Raw genomic sequence first — 16,439 nt, 5'->3', positions numbered from 1 at the left:
GTCCCGCTTCCTGTGCTGGGCTTCAGTGATGCCCTGTAGCTGCCTGCCCTGGTCCCCAGCACACTGAAAAGCCAGGAGCGTGATCGACAGTGAAGTGTGCATGTCGCAGGGGGGCTGGGTTCCGGGATTGTATCTGAAGTTGTTTCTCTTGGACACTGTGACATTCCTGCCTTTTGAACTCCAGTGGGGTTAGGAGCCACTGCCACAGGGAGCCACTGTTCCCCATAGGATGAAATTAGAGATGAGTATTCCACCTCCATCTGCCTCCTTGGCCATAGGCATGAAGGCCCAGATCCTCAAAGATATTTAGACTGGTGGGGGAGAGGGAGGGCTTAAGTACTTTTGAGGATCTGGGCTGAAGCTCCTACCACCACATGTCTTGTAAGAGGGGGATGTGAAGATTCTCTCCCCTGCTCCCTCCCCGCTGCAGAGGAGAACGAAGTACCAGAGCATCTAGTTCCTGGTGCTGCTAGGGGGTTCCTGTAGCATTGAGGCTGGAAGGTGGAAGAGAATGCCCAGACACGTGGGATGTCAACCCCAGGGTACGGTGGCAGGGGAGCTCTGCTTTCAGGGCTCTCCATATATAACTGAGGACCACTGGCCTTTACTCTGCTGTACTTCAGAGCTGGGGCTGGCTGTGGATGGTCTCCTCACCAGGTGACTGCCTGAATTCCTTCACCTGCTGCCACTTTCTCTCCTTCCAGACGAAGAGGAGGAGCTGAATGAGGACACAGTGGAGAAGATAGTGAGATGTATCATTCAGAATGAAGGTGGGTGTTTCCTGGCTCCAGCTCGGGGGGCTTTCCCAAGCACCTGGCTCCCTCACGCATTTTCTTTTTCTTCTCTTTGCCAGCAAATGTGGAGGCCCTGAAGGAGATGCTGGGGGATGGTGAAGGGGATGTGCCAGTGCCCATGCTCAGGTGAGGCATGCATCCACCATTCTGTGACTCTTGTAAGGTGTGCAGGAGTCGACTGGGTGCAGCATAGAAGCTTTTTCTGCTCTAGCAGCCTCTGCTGGCAGCCACTCCAGTGCTGTGGTGATCTGCTTCTTCTCATGCCTCGGCCCTCCAGCCAGGTTACAAGTATCCCCACCCTCCTGTGTAGCAGGAAGTCCCATACCACAGAAGTCCAACGTCCTTACATCAGGCCTTTCGCCCCAATTCTGGGCCCCATGCGCCTTGCGTCCTCTTATCTCAGGTCTCTCAAAAGTCCTTATCCCCTTATATCATGGGGCTTCACACCACCTTCCCTGGTGACTGGCAGGGAACCCAGGCCTGCTCTGTACGCTGGGTTCCAGTCCAGGGACCTATAACCAGCAGCCCAGATCTGCTCCATCAGCCTCTCTACATTCACCCTTCTTTCAGGGCCAGGACTCACAAGCCCCTCCCCTGGAATCCACCAATAAATCCCAAACCAAAACCAACCTCTGCCCTCTACGAGCTTCACCTTTCATCCTTCTCCTTCCCTTGCACTGCTCCTCCACTAAATACCTTCCAGGGCTCTCTCCCCCAGACCCTGCCCTTTTACCACGGTTCACCGCCACAGCCTGCTCCACCCTGCTGGCTGCTCCGTGTCTCTCCTGGCCTTTTGCCAGACTTCTCCACTCAGGACAGGATCCCTGGGCCAATTCTCCCCCAGGCTTCCTTCTGGTCCCCACCAGTCTCTGGTCTCTCTACTGCCAAGAGAGGGACTACAGAGTTTCCCTCTGAAGCCCCTTTCTGCCCCAGACTTCCTCTCTTTAAACTTATCAGCCAGCTCCTCCCACCGAGAATCATCCTTAACTGAGCTTAGTGTCCCCTTCTGATGTAACCTGATGAGCTAATTGGCCTTTCAAGCTCCAGTTAACTCTTTCAGAGCCCATCACACAAAGATCTTAGGGATCAGTCATGCCATGGGAGGCACTCCATTCTGAGGCCCTCTGAGTTCGCTCCAGCTCCTTGGCCAGTCCCACTCAGACTCAGTGCCTGACTGGAAAGTATCTTGCCATTGATGAGGATGAGGAGAGATTGAGGCCTTATGGCTCAGCCGTGGAGGAGCCAGATCCTCCAGTATATGGGGGCCTCATTTCTTTGACTCCATGTGGATGCTGCCCTGCCGGCAAGCTGGCGCATGCCTTCCCTGCCTCCATCCTGTTACTCTCATGCTGTGAGATAAAGGAGCATTTCCTCAAGAGCTGCTGCCTCTCAGAGTACAATGACCTGAAGCCAGGCCGAAGCAAGGAATGGAGTCCCCCAGGTGAAAGGAACTGACTGTCTCTTTGTTTGGTCTCCTACTGCAGCCTTTGTCCACATCGTAACAGCCAGGATGGGGGCCTGCCACATCACCACACAGTGCACCTTGGCTCCACACAGGCACCATGTATTCACTGCAGCAAGAGGAAGAGGCCCCCACTGCACCGCCAAGGCAGATCCAAGGACGGCAAAGGCAAGATGCACCCTAGAGAGACCACGGTCTTCTCCGTGGGCAGGTACTTGGTGAGACTGACCACCACATGTCTGTCTGCACTGGTGCTGTAGCCAGGTTGGCCCTAGGTTCTGAAAGAGACAAGGAGGGTGAGGTAATATGTTTTATTGGACCAACTTCTGTTGGTGGAAGGTGTGTAGCTCGAAAGCTTGTTCCTTCAACCAATAGAAACTGATCCAATAAAAGATGTTCCCTCCTGCACTGTGTCTCCACCACATTTCTGTCAGCCTTAGCAGTTATTGTTTGTGACGCTCTCCTCAGGGAGCCCAGAACCGTAAGCCTCTGTGTTACTTCTCTGCCTTAGCAAGGGAGAGCTTTGCTGGTGCTTGAACTGTGTGTCAGCCCGCCGCCATGCCAGCCTGCCTTACCACCGGCTCCTCGCGACTCTGCCAGTCGAAGCCTCGCCTTGCAGTATCTGTCAACAAACCCCAGCTCCTGAGTTCCCTAGCAATGTCCCAAGCAGTGGCCAGTCCCTCTCACTGGACACTCACAGAAATGAGAAGTTTCACTGCCTGCAAAGAAACAGTACACCCCACTAGCCCGTTAGCCCAGCCGCGGACACTCACTTCATCTTAATCCACAGCACAGAGGCAGTTTATAGTAAAACTAAGAATAAATTTATTAATAAAGAGCAGAGATTTAAGTGATACTAAGCAAGAGAAAAAGACAGGTCTGGTTACAAACAAAAACCAGTCTTTCTAGTGACTACAGCTTAACTTTAGCAAGCTATAATCTTTTCCTAAGCAGGTTTCTCATTTCCATCAAGCTGTCAGCATCGCCTGGCCCTGAGGCAGAAGGCTCCACCGTTCACAGGATCAGAGGGTTCTGACCCCTTTGTTCTCTAAGTCAGCGTTTCTCAAATTGGTACTCCAGGGGGTCCGCGGTCCCCGCTGATCAACTCCTCCCCGTCCTTCCCAGTGCCTCCTGCACACCGGGAAACAGCTGTTCTGTGGTGTGTAGGAGGTGCTGGGAGAGAGGGGGAGGAGCAGGGATGGGGTGCACTTGGGGGATGGGTGCAATCAGGGAAGGGGGGGAAGAGGCAGGGAAGAGGAGGGGCAGGGGAGGAGTGGTGGCGGGAAGAGACGGGGTGGGACCTTGGGGGAAGGGGTGGAGTGGGGGCAGGACCTGGGGCTGAGTGGGGGGATTTTGGGGGCCCGCAAAAATTTTAAAATCAAAATGGGGGTCCTTGGGTTGCTAAAGTTTGAGAACCGCTGCTCTAAGTGATGGGTAACTAAGGGCTTCTCTCCACTGCTTTTTATCGTCCACGAAACCTTTGCAATATATTCCTTCCAAGTGCACAGCGCAGACAGAGTGCTTCTCCCCCGGTGGCATGCAAATGCCATGCTGTCATCCTCATCCCCTGCCCAATTTGCTTTTCTGATTGGCTCAATTACTTTGTTTCCCTGAGCCATCAATGTATTTCCATTGCCCTTTGCTTGTAATCAAGCCATGCCACCAGGTAAATCTACCTCCCTTTCCCAAGGGCAGGCTTGTTTAGCAGCTGCCTCCAGGACATATTTTAAGAAGCTGTTTCCAGCCCACATACACAGCTCTTTATCTGCAGCCTGTCCATGCATCACACACTGAGCGCCGGCACCAGCAGGTCATGCGATTTTACACGATACCATAGGCGGTACTGTTTGGATACAAGGGTTTGTGCAGGGGTGGCAGGTTTGTATAATTTTTGGTGGTGCCCAGAATGGGTCCAAGTCCTGCCCCACCACACCTGCCTTGTAAGCCAATATATAATTTTAAAAATAATGTAAAAAAGGGTTGGGGTGCAGGGGAGAGAGCTGTGGGGGTGGCGCTGGGGCAGAGAGGTTCACGGTGCAGGAGAGGGATCAGGGCTGGGGCAGAGGGTTGGAGTGTAGGGGGGTGAGGGCTCTAGCTGGGGAGGTGGGCTCTGGGATGGGGCAGGGCTGGGGATGAGGAGTTTGGGGCGGAGGCAGGCTGCCCCGGGGCTGGGGCCAAAGAGGAGGACTCCCCCCAGCCCTCTCCCCACTGGCAGCAGCAAGCTCCAGGGGAGAGGCCTCCCTTTCCCCCCAGCAGCACACTCACCTCACGCCACTGTCACTGCACGTGCTCCTAGGGCCCCTCTCAGTTCCAGGAAGCCCCCACTTGTGGTGGGTGTCAGGGTGGGGGGAGGGCTGCCATCATGTGTGCGCCTCCTCCCCTGCTGCTGCCCCTCACTGTAGCCTCACGGGGGGGTGGGGGATGGGGCTGCTCCTTGCGCAGCGTGGGGCAGGAGTCATGACTGCGGGCAGGGGAGCCCCCTGTGCTGGTGGAGGGTCCCGCCGGAAAAGGGAAGGGTCCGAGGCGGAAGGGTAGGGTCAGAGTCAGCCTGCCCTGGCACTAGTACCCTGCGGCAGCAGTTGATGCTGGGAGCCGGCAGAGCAGAGCGCAGCGCAGAGCTGCAAGGGGCAGCCGCCCGCTTGAGGCAGGGACATTCCGGGGCCCAGAGGAGGCACATGGGGGCAGCAGGTGGGGGCCGGGGAGAGACCCAGCTCTGACCATTGGTGGAGCTGGGGCCCTGAATATCGCTGGAGCCTGGGCACCACGGGTCCATATAACTCACCACCCCTGGGTATGTCCTGTGGCAGTTGGACTAAAGGGGTCCTTAGGGTTCACAGTGGAAAGGGAGAAAAGAGGGGTCCTGGGGAGAGTCTCTCTCCTGCCCCCTTACTCCTCCCCTCTTAGTTAATGCAGCCCAACAGGTTCCTGGCAACATGAGCATTAGTGGCCCCCTACTTTATGGCTCCACACCACAGCACTGTGTCTATGCAGAGAGGGGGGTGTCCATCCATGGCAACACTGGCCTCTTACATTAATATCAATTTGAGGAAAGAGAGAGGACAGGGTCTCACTCAAAGTCACCCCATGAGCCAATAGCAGAGCAAGATCAGAGTCCAGGTCTCCTTGCTCTCAGGCAAGTGCCCCTACCCCTTGCCTCTTTACAATCCATATTGGCAGAGAGAGAGAGCTTCTCCTCTGCCCAGTGCCCAGTGACTACTTCAGTGGCCTTCCATAAAAAGCCAAAGGGAAGCCGATCCCGATGTCCTCTCCCCCTAGGGAAAGTAGGCAGTTCCAACTTCCCTGGCTTGGCTCTGCTGGCTGAGTGATGCATGCTCGCTGATAGTCAGCACAATGCCCTTTGCTCACGGGCCCAATGACCCACAGCAGGTGACTTGTGCTCTCCTGATATGCAGGGGCAGGAGACTCCTGACACCACTGTTGGTGCCAGGAGTCTTTTGGGGTCGGGGGCGAAGGGACCTAAGGCAGGGCCTGAGGACAAGCTGCCAGCAGCCTCCAGTGACTCTTGCAAAAGGCAGAGTGAAGCAGCACTAATAAATGGCTGAATGTGTCAAGGAAGGGCAATGCTGGGCCCCTCTTCCATCAGAGGCTGGCTAAGCCACACGGGGAAGCTCCATTCAGAGTTCATGGCTTGAAGGGCCACTGGGCACTGGGGAGGGGAGAAGGGTCTAGTGCTCCATTTGCTAGAGGAAATGTCTTCTCTACAGAAGCCGAGCCAGACAGGGCAATGCACCATTTGGAAATCACGTGGGACTGTCCTATGCGTGTCAGTAGGAAAGTTAACTGGATGACCTTCATACCAACTGGTGTGAGGGATAAACAAATGGAGAGAGACACACGCCTTCTCCCTTGAGAGGGTATTTCCAACTGAAATGGTACCCTCTTTGGAGGATGATTTCAGGCTGGTCTCATCTTACACCAGGAGGTTAAAACGGGCGGCTGCTGTCTTTCAGCCTCTCAGAGCTTTTTGTCCAGCTAGCAGGACAAATATGACAGCATCAGCCATTCTGCAAAGCATGAAGGGAAATGTGTACAAAGAGGAAGATCAGGGTTAGGGAGGGCAGCATGTCCAAGGGGCATGAGCAAGGAAATCGGGGTCAGGAGGAGCATGGCCAAGGGGCAGGAGCAAGGTGTGGGGGGTTCAGGATGTGCATAATGAAGGTGTTTGCATGAAGAGGGTCAGAGGTCAGTTGTCAGCATGCTGAAGTGGTGTGGAGGGTCTGAGGTCCAACATCAGATGGCCTGTGGAAGTCAGAGGTCATTAGTGACATCTGAAGGGGTTGGTTTCATGGGGTCAGACATGAGTACCAGCATGAAGAAGAGTCAGAATGAGAGTTCAGGATTCAATTACAGTATGTTGAAAGAAAATATAAAAAGAGCTAGGGGTCAGAGACTGGAGGGGGCGCCGGCACAGCAATAGGATGTGAACGAGGCGTCCAAGGCTGGAGGGCGGCACCATGATGGAGCTGGATGGTGTGGTGGTGTATGTACACCCTGTCCCCCTCTGGGGGGGATTGTGAGTATGCTGACACCGCAATTAGTCTACCTAACTGTCCTGGGCCTCAACAGACAATGGCCAAAGTCAAAGCAGTAGCCCTTTGGTTCTGGGCTGCATTGTTACACGCACAAAATTCTGTGTTACTCACACACACTAGGGGGCACCATCCTTTACCCAGTTCCTAGGGCTCAAGGTGTAATCCTCTTAATTTAGACACACACACCCCTTATCCAATTTCTAGGGCTCAGGGCGTACTCTTTGTGGGTCTGCAGGACCTTTTACCTGTGAAAGAGCCTTACACAGTAATATCCTTATCCTCTATTTATTAACAATTACCAAGCAGAATACATGTGCTAAGCATACAATGCTATACTCACCAATCCTGATCAGGCAGGTGGACTTTCCCTGATGACCAGGCAAGGTCAGTCTCATCTGGATTCTGCACGTCACAGTCGTTCAGAGGATTCTTAGCAGCTTTGATCTTAGTCTGTGTCTTACAGGTGAGTTCTTCTTCCAGGCCTTTCCTTCTTATTATTCTTATGTTCCTTCTGCTGGACTCCTTCTTGGACCCCAGTTTATATAGTGAAACTTGAGTCCTGCTATACCTTAACCAAACATTTTATTAAATCCTAACATATTGTAACAAAATTCTCTAACCTAATCATACCCCACCATCTTAATTAATGTACACCTAGCAAAATTAATTATGTAACAGACAGAAACAATCAAAGAACCAGACAGATCATACAGACAAACAATAGAGAAATGGGGACCATAAAGATAAAACAATAAAGAAATGAGGATTTCACAACCACAACTATTGATAAGTGATTTCTTGCCAGACAGGATGCTATCAAACCAAGTTTTCTTTAACCATCTTAAGCTCTGTTTCTTTATCTGGTGATGGTGGGTGCTATTAGGACAGGACCACCTTCTTAACAGCCTGATATTACGTTGTTTTAATGTCATTTAGATGGAATGTGAGGCTGTGCCTTCCTGCTTCTTAGCTAATGGCTACTGCTCTCCTAATATGGCTACAGACAAAGGCTTTTGGCCTTACAATAGGGCTACAGGAAAAGGCCTTATGCTTACAGTCCCCTCCTTAATGATGCTTTTACCAAAGCCATCATTACTATTACAGGAGTCTAATACTCAGACCTAGAATCATAGAATATCAGGGTTGGAAGGGACCTCAGGAGGTCATCTAGTCCAACCCCCTTCTTAAAGCAGGACCAATCCCCAGAAAGATTTTTACCCCAGATCCCTAACTGGCCCCCTCAAGGATTGAACTCATAACCCTGGGTTTAGCAGGCCAATGCTCAAACCACTGAGCTAGCCCTCCCCCCACCTGCTGAGCTTGGGCTTGCCTCCTGGGTATAATTAACAAGAGCCTTATTTGACTTTGCATGCCAGCTTCCTGTATGCTTCATGGAGCAAGCCAAAGCTATTATGCTCACTAATAAAGCCAATTGGATTCCAATGATCACAATGGGGTGAACCATTATATTTAGCATACTAGTTGCAGAAGGTGACCACCCTGTAGTGGGTTAGCAGTGACCCCTCCTCCTCTGGGTCAGTGGGAGGCCACTCCGCTTCACTACGTTGCAGGGCGTTGCTCACGGTTGGGGAATTAGCTGAGTCACTCTCGGCCTGTAGCTCTGGTTGGCAGTCTGGGTAGAGTGATAGGCAGTTAGGGTCTCTATCCCACAATCAGGGCAGCGAAAGGTTGGTGGCTTGGACCTACACTCAGGGGCGAGTGGCAAATAAACAGTAAACTGAGCCCTTAGTCAGGGCAGGGCGGTACAGAGTCTGGGTCTCGGGTCTGCACTCAGGTCCAAGCCACAAACCAACAGTCCAGAGCCCAGGCCCTTAGTCAGGGCGAGGCAACAAATCCTCTGGGCTCAGGCTGAGGCAGAACCCCCAAACACAGTCTAGGGCAGGAGTAGAGCACCCAAACACAGTCTAGGGCAGAAGTAGAGCACCCAAACACAGTCTAAGAGAGCTCAGGCAGGGTTAGAGCCTAGTGTTCTCACTCGGTGGACAGTAGGCGGATGCAGGCCTCCTGGCCTACGGAGGGGGAGTACTGTCACCCCAAGGTGGGGTGGGGTGGAGTGGCAGGGGGGGATGCAGGCCTGCCCAACTCCACTGCATCCCAGCCCAGGGCCCTAGGAGTGGTGGAGGTGTCCACCACTGGGTCAGTGGGGATCCTCCCGCAACACGCTGACCTGGTCGCAGGCCAGCTCTCTACTAGACAGTTGTCTAGTTCCCCTGGGCTACTTCCTATCTCCCTCTCAGGGCGTACCTGGGTAGGTAAGGGGTCCTCTGCATCATCCAGGTAGAAGGCCAGCAGCAGTCCCGGCAACTCCTCCTTGGCTTGGTCAGTGTGTGGCTCTGGCAGTGTTGGCCAGTCCTCAGCACTGCCGGGGTCCACAGCAGTCTCCCAGTTCAGGAGCAGGCAGGAAATGTCTGGCTCCTTCAGCGGCTGCCACCCAACTGAGCTTGCAGACTCGCCTTTTGTATGTCCTGTCCCGCCCACTGACTTCCAGTGGGATGGGTGAGTACAGCGTGGCTCCACCCACCAGGGCTCTGCAAGTGGCCCCTCCCTCTCTGGGTCTGTGGGAAGCCACTCCGCCTCACTACACACCCTAATAATGTTTCCCACTAGGAGTGATGTCCTGCATCTGCAATAGTTTTCAGTACATGAGTGATTTCTGTATTATCATGTTGTACTTCAATACGTATTTGTTCTCCTGTCTGTGCAATATCTTGTAAATGCAAATGTAACAATTTTCTTATCATGGTCATAGTCATGCATAAGGTTACAGGTGTTACATTGTGATACAATTGTGGTCTAAACTTCAAGTATTTTACAGTCCATACAGGTATATAGTATTCAAAATCACAACTTTTAATCTTTGTAATATTGCAAAAACATCTATTAACTAAATAAGTCATAAAATACAATTCCTTATCTTGGCAAAGGCACAAAATGAGCTCAAACTAGCTACGGGAATAAAAGGAAACAAGAAGACTTTTTATCAATACATTAGAAGCAAGAGGAAGACCAAAGACAGGGTAGGCCCACTGCTTAGTGAAGAGGGAGAAACAGTAGCAGGAAACTTGGAAATGGCAGAGATGCTTAATGACTTCTTTGTTTCGGTCTTCACCGAGAAGTCTAAAGGAATGCCTAACATAGTGAATACTAATGGGAAGGGGGTAGGTTTAGCGGATAAAATAAAAAAAGAACAAGTTAAAAATCACTTAGAAAAGTTAGATGCCTGCAAGTCACCCGGGCCTGATGAAATGCATCCTAGAATACTCAAGGAGCTAATAGAGGAGGTATCTGAGCCTCTAGCTATTATCTTTGGAAAGTCATGGGAGACGGGAGAGATTCCAGAAGACTGGAAAAGGGCAAATATAGTGCCCATCTATAAAAAGGGAAATAAAAACAACCCAGGAAACTACAGACTAGTTAGTTTAACTTCTGTGCCAGGGAAGATAATGGAGCAAGTAATTAAGGAAATCATCTGCAAACACTTGGAAGGTGGTAAGGTGATAGGGAACAGCCAGCATGGATTTGTGAAGAACAAATCATGTCAAACCAATCTGATAGCTTTCTTTGATAGGATAACGAGTCTTGTGGATAAGGGAGAAGCTGTGGATGTGGTATACCTAGACTTTAGTAAGGCATTTGATACGGTCTCGCACGATATTCTGATCGATAAACTAGGCAAATACAATTTAGATGGGGCTACTATAAGGTGGGTGCATAACTGGCTGGATAACCGTACTCAGAGAGTTGTTATTAATGGTTCCCAATCCTGCTGGAAAGGTGTAACGAGTGGGGTACCGCAGGGGTCTGTTTTGGGACCGGCGCTGTTCAATATCTTCATCAACGACTTAGATATTGGCATAGAAAGTACGCTTATTAAGTTTGCGGATGATACCAAACTGGGAGGGATTGCAACTACTTTGGAGGACAGGGTCATAATTCAAAATGATCTGGACAAATTGGAGAAATGGTCTGAGTTAAACAGGATGAAGTTTAACAAAGACAAATGCAAAGTGCTCCACTTAGGAAGGAAAAATCAGTTTCACACATACAGAATGGGAAAAGACTGTCTAGGAAGGAGTACGGCAGAAAGGGATCTAGGGGTTATAGTGGACCACAAGCTAAATATGAGTCAACAGTGTGATGCTGTTGCAAAAAAAGCAAACATGATTCTGGGATGTATTAACAGGTGTGTTGTGAGCAAGACACGAGAAGTCATTCTTCCGCTCTACTCTGCTCTGGTTAGGCCTCAGCTGGAGTATTGTGTCCAGTTCTGGGCGCCGCATTTTAAAAAAGATGTGGAGAAATTGGAAAGGGTCCAAAGAAGAGCAACAAGAATGATTAAAGGTCTTGAGAACATGACCTATGAAGGAAGGCTGAAAGAATTGGGTTTGTTTAGTTTGGAAAAGAGAAGACTGAGAGGGGACATGATAGCAGTTTTCAGGTATCTAAAAGGGTGTCATAAGGAGGAGAGAGAGAACTTGTTCACCTTAGCCTCTAAGGATAGAACCAGAAACAATGGGTTTAAACTGCAGCAAGGGAGGTCTAGGTTGGACATTAGGAAAAAGTTCCTAACTGTCAGGGTGGTTAAACACTGGAACAAATTGCCTAGGGAGGTTGTGGAATCTCCGTCTCTGGAGATATTTAAGAGTAGGTTAGATAAATGTCTATCAGGGATGGTCTAGACAGTATTTGGTCCTGCCATGCGGGCAGGGGACTGGACTCGATGACCTCTCGAGGTCCCTTCCAGTCCTATAATCTATGAATCTATGAATCTTCTATTCCTACCATTGGACAATGACTTCTAAAACAAACACATCTCCTTCCTGCATATACAACAGCCAACTTTTGTTCAGTGAATATATCAAACATACATCTTTGGGTTCTTTTGTCTTTAACATAGAAACATTCATCTCTTTCTTGTAAATTTTGATCATCAAACATATATCCCAAATTTTCATGGGCTACACACTGAAACATGTCAATGGTTTTCCATTGTTGGTTTTAACCATGCTGCCCATCCCTTATAGAGCATTTGTACATATGGGGCACATTGGGGTATGACCTTGGACACATTTAACCCAGTGAGGTCCAGCTCAATTTGCATTAGAGATTGTATTGGTGATATAATAACTTGTTTTCTATGATCCAATTTTACCACATGTGGTTCATTTAATAGATGTCTTCTTGATTTTTGTATATCAGGTTCAGTGGCAATTATTTTAAAATTTAAAATTACTCAGATGTTTTGCAAAACATATTCGCCTAGTTGGGCAGGGATATTATGAAAGTGCCCTGGGTTTCTTTAATCCATTCTGGGGGTCCCATTTCACCGATATCTTGGCTATCCACCTGCAAAGGTGCATTGGTGCAGTTTCCTGATATTTGCAATTGTTGTCCTGAGGAAATAGTGTGCTGGGCCTTGATTCCGATATTTGAAGCAGGTGAGGCTTATTAAACCCCATTAACATCCTAATATCAATGTCCCCTCCTGTCTGTCAAGCAAACCCTATGACCTTCAGTATCCCACATTTTGGGGTTAATACAGGGATCCTAAGAGGATTGACCCCTTCTTATTCCTGTGAGTTTAAGACAGTCAATATTATATATTGTGGCTTTTGGTCCCATGCAATTTCCCATCATAGTGTTGGAGTATCCAGTCATTAATGACAACCTAGATTGGAATGGGTCTTCTGGTGATAGCCCACCAGCCATTATGTTATAGTAATGGGCAAACCTCTTTTCCCAACACAAGCAACAGCTGGTGTGATTGAATACTGATGGATCAATCCAACATTGTATCATCATCCAGAAATCATTTCTCCATACATTTACTGCATCAATGTCTACAGACCAGCGAATTTGATTTGCTAACAGACAAACAACATGTAACATAACACACATACACACACAGTCACAACAGCAGCTTCTTAATCACGGTGTCCAGGTCACTTGTGTTCTTCTGAACTCTGAAAGACAAAAAAATAAAAAAATCTAATGCCCCCCTCCCCTTGGTGGGGCTAATTGGAGGTTACTGCTTGAAATCCCCTTTCTGTGATGTAAGCTGTGACAAATGGAACATTTTAACTTTGGCTTGTTTAGCCTTTTTGACCAGATTTCTACCTGGTATACTGTTGGGCTGGCCTTTTCCACAATGTCTACTGGGCCTTCCCATTTCATTCCCAAAGAATGATCTTGTTCTGCAAATTTCCGATACAGCACTTGATCTCCAACCTCCCATTCAACAGGCTTCTTTACCCAGACCCGCCTTTTATCCATCTTTTTTATGTTAACACCCAATTGTTCTGCTATTTTCTTGTGGATGTCTGTTAATGCCTCTTTGGGTTGCCACTCATCTGGAATATCTATATTGAGCCACCACTGTTGGGGTGTTCTCATGTCCCTTCCTGTCATTGCTACAAAGGGAGTATAATCATGATTTGCTGGGACCGACCTTAAGGCCATTAGAATCATAGGCAGTTTTTCATCCCAATCTTTTCCATTTTCTTTTACCATTTTTCTTAGAGCATCCTTAAGAGTGTAGTTAGTTCATTCCGCTTGTCCTGAGGATTGGAGGCGTCCCGCAATGTGTAACCTTTGCTTAATGCTGAGTATTTTACACAGTTCCTGCATAGTTTCCCCAACGAAGTGTGGTCTTTGGTCTGAATCGATTTCCTTGAGCAGCCCCCATTTTTCTCCTGAGCTTTCTGTAGGGTAAGTCCTGATTTCACTGGTCACTCCACCTTTTTATACTCTGGCAGGGGACACTCATGCTCCTGCCCTTGCACTGCAAGGCCGTATGGTACGGGGGTAGTATCTTTCCCTTTTCTACAGCTGTCCCTTGATTTACAAGGGCCAGAGTCCAGTGTGCCAACCTAGGATCAGATACCTGCCCCTTCTGCACTTTTCCTGATATGTATTTCAGTGGGGAATGTACTATTTGTACTATGACTTTGGACCCTCCAATTATATACTCCCAATGCTGCAAGGCCCACACTAAGGCCCAGCACTCATTCTCACAGGGGGGAAATTTTGCTCAGTGTAATTCAGTGTTTTGGACCCATAGGCCACAATTTGTAATTTCCCTGTGCTTTGCTTCTGTAACAGCGCTGCTCCCAGCACTACATTAGTACTAGCCTGTTGCAGGATGAATGGTTCTCTCACCTTTGGATATGCTAAGTCCTGTGCCAAATCCTGTTTCAGGGTCAGTAATGCCTTTGCTTGATCAGGCCCCCACTCCCATTGCTGTCCTTTCTTTAGGAGAAAATACAGTGGGCGATTCTTGTCAGCAGACATTTCAATAAAATCTCGCGAGAAGTTTAGGGTTCCCAAAAGAGCTCTTAAGGTTGCCATATCAGTAGGGGCGGGAAGTTTTCCAATCAGTTCTACCAGTTGTGGATCTGGGGTTCATCCTTCCTTTCCCAATATGATCCCTAAATATTCTACCTCTTGCTTTACCAGTTGGGCCTTGGGTCTGCTAGCCCTGAATCCGGCATCTTGGATGATTTGTAACACCTGCTCAGTGATCCTACCAACCTCCTCCCTATTGTCCCCATGCACCAATATATCAACATAGGAAATTACTCTCTTTTGGTTTTCAGGTGTCAATTTTCCCCACATCTTAACCACATGGGAGTGACAAATTGCGGGTGCATTATGAAAACCCTGGGGGACACTTGTGAAACAGAACTCTTGTCCCCTGTAAGTGAAACCAAATTTGTACCAAGACTCAGGGTGCAAGGGAATGGCAAAGAAGGTATTTGCTAAATCTATTGCTGAGCACCACTGTGCCCCAGCTTCTACTGCAGCAACTACTTCTTGGTACTTAGCCACTACTGGAGCAGTGGCAGGGGTTACTGCATTTAATGCTCTAAAATCCACTGGCATTCGCCAGGTTTCCCCATCCCCTTTCAGTACAGGCCAAATCAGGGCATTATTAGTACTAGCCATTTGCACAATACCATCCTGTTCTAACAAACTTTCAGGGGTAGATTTTATTCCTTCCTCTGCCTCCTGAGGATACTTGTATTGACGCTGTGGAAGGGGGTCAAGCCCTCAAATTAAAACCTCAGCATCAATTTTCCTACACTCCAATTTATGTTCAGCCCATACCCCAAGAAACTTGTCCACCCATGTGCTCTGTTCTTCTGCTTGTCCTCCTTCTGGGGCCTTTACAGACGCACACCTATGTATAGCATTAATGGAGGGGATGGATGTTTCTGCTGGCTCTTCACTATGGGCCCATAGGAACCCGTTGGCTAAATCCACAATGGTGGATCCTTCATTACTTCCTTCACCCAGTCATGGGAGGTGGGTGAACCCCTGGCTTGGGGAGGCTAGCACCCCAGCCTTGCCCCTTCCGCCCAAGGCCCCACCCCTTCTGCGTGTACCAGAGCCCAGCACCCACTGTGGCCACTGGCCCCTGCCTATTGCCCCCCTCCCACACACACACGGTGGCTGCTGGTCCCTGCCCCAGGCTAGTGTCCCCAGTCCCGGAGCACCAGAGCGCCTGGCAGTGTGGACCCAGCCCCCCGCAGGCCGCGCTGCCTGGCCCAATCCCCGACCGGCATCCAGCCACCCCGGGCCAGACCACTGGGCCCAACCGCCGGCTGGCCGGCCCTGCTGCCCCTGAAGGTGCCCCCCCGGCCGAGCTGCCAGCTCCAGCGCTGAGCGGGTGGGCAGGCAGTGCGGCCGGAGCGGCCCCCATCCCCAGCACTGGGCAGGCAGTGAGGCCCCAGTGCTAGGAGAACAGGTGGCGTGGCGCGGCCCCATGGGCACACTGCAGCCCCCAGCCTGTCTGCCCCAGCCTCTAGCACAAAGGGAACAGTAGGCAGGATGGGGCCTGAAGGTGGAGCATGGGCAGGGGGACGTCAGGCTGTTTGGGAAGGCAAAGCCTTCCTGTGCCTACAATACCCGTCACCCATACACTCAGTCCCATCTGGTAGCAAGAACACAGTTTATTCCTAACCGCTTCTCAGCACTGCATATTATTGTCCAGGCAGAAGCACTAGTATAGGCCTGGGCTAGAACCTCATAATCTGCTGGCCTCTACCCAGTTTGTGCCAACAGCTTCACCATCCAATCCAGACACGTGTCCCTTTCTAGGGGTCCCAATAACTGAGCAGCCGCCCGTACCTGATCTGGGGTAAAATCAGAAATCTCTGTAATATTTTGCCTTATTTCCCTTCATTGTTGTGTATCATTTGGGTCAAGTTCTGTTCTTGTTACCACCCTCGTGGTAACGAGCCACAAGATTGAGTTGCTGTGCTTTTAATTTCAAATCCTGCAATTCCCTTTTTGCAGGGTCATGGGGCCCTTCAGGAAAAGCATCGGAGGGCATGGGGAGTATGAGCATCCAGGATCTCTCTCTTCAGGATCCATCCAACTATTCCCATTCCAAGTGTCCTCCCAAGTGTCTGTATCCACCATGCCCACACTCACGCCTCCCCTTACTGCTGCTATTATGCTCCTCTGGGCTCCCAACATGTTTTCCAATTTCTCTATTCGCTGCCTGCAGACTGTATGGTCACTGCTTGTCTGGGCTTGATCCTTATTTCTTGTAACAGCATTCTGACAGCTGCCTGAGCATCCCCCAGTTTCATTTGCAATGTAGAG

General features: G+C 50.0%; 1 protein-coding gene across 3 annotated transcripts in view; it reads left to right on the top strand.

The window, feature by feature from the left end:
• RELL2 (RELT like 2) overlaps positions 1-16,439 on the top strand; it is a 64,736-nt gene that overhangs the window by 7,537 nt on the left and 40,760 nt on the right. For all 3 annotated transcript variants that reach the window (XM_065554806.1, XM_065554807.1, XM_042840743.2), the window contains exons 3-5: positions 705-770; positions 854-920; positions 2,279-2,467. In XM_065554806.1, coding sequence (XP_065410878.1) covers positions 705-770; positions 854-920; positions 2,279-2,467 — 322 coding nt within the window. The remainder of the gene's footprint in view (positions 1-704; positions 771-853; positions 921-2,278; positions 2,468-16,439) is intronic.

This window comes from Chrysemys picta, chromosome 8, assembly GCF_011386835.1.
Source record: "Chrysemys picta bellii isolate R12L10 chromosome 8, ASM1138683v2, whole genome shotgun sequence".
Taxonomy (NCBI): Eukaryota; Metazoa; Chordata; order Testudines; family Emydidae; genus Chrysemys; species Chrysemys picta.
This window is presented reverse-complemented; position numbering and strand designations above follow the sequence as displayed.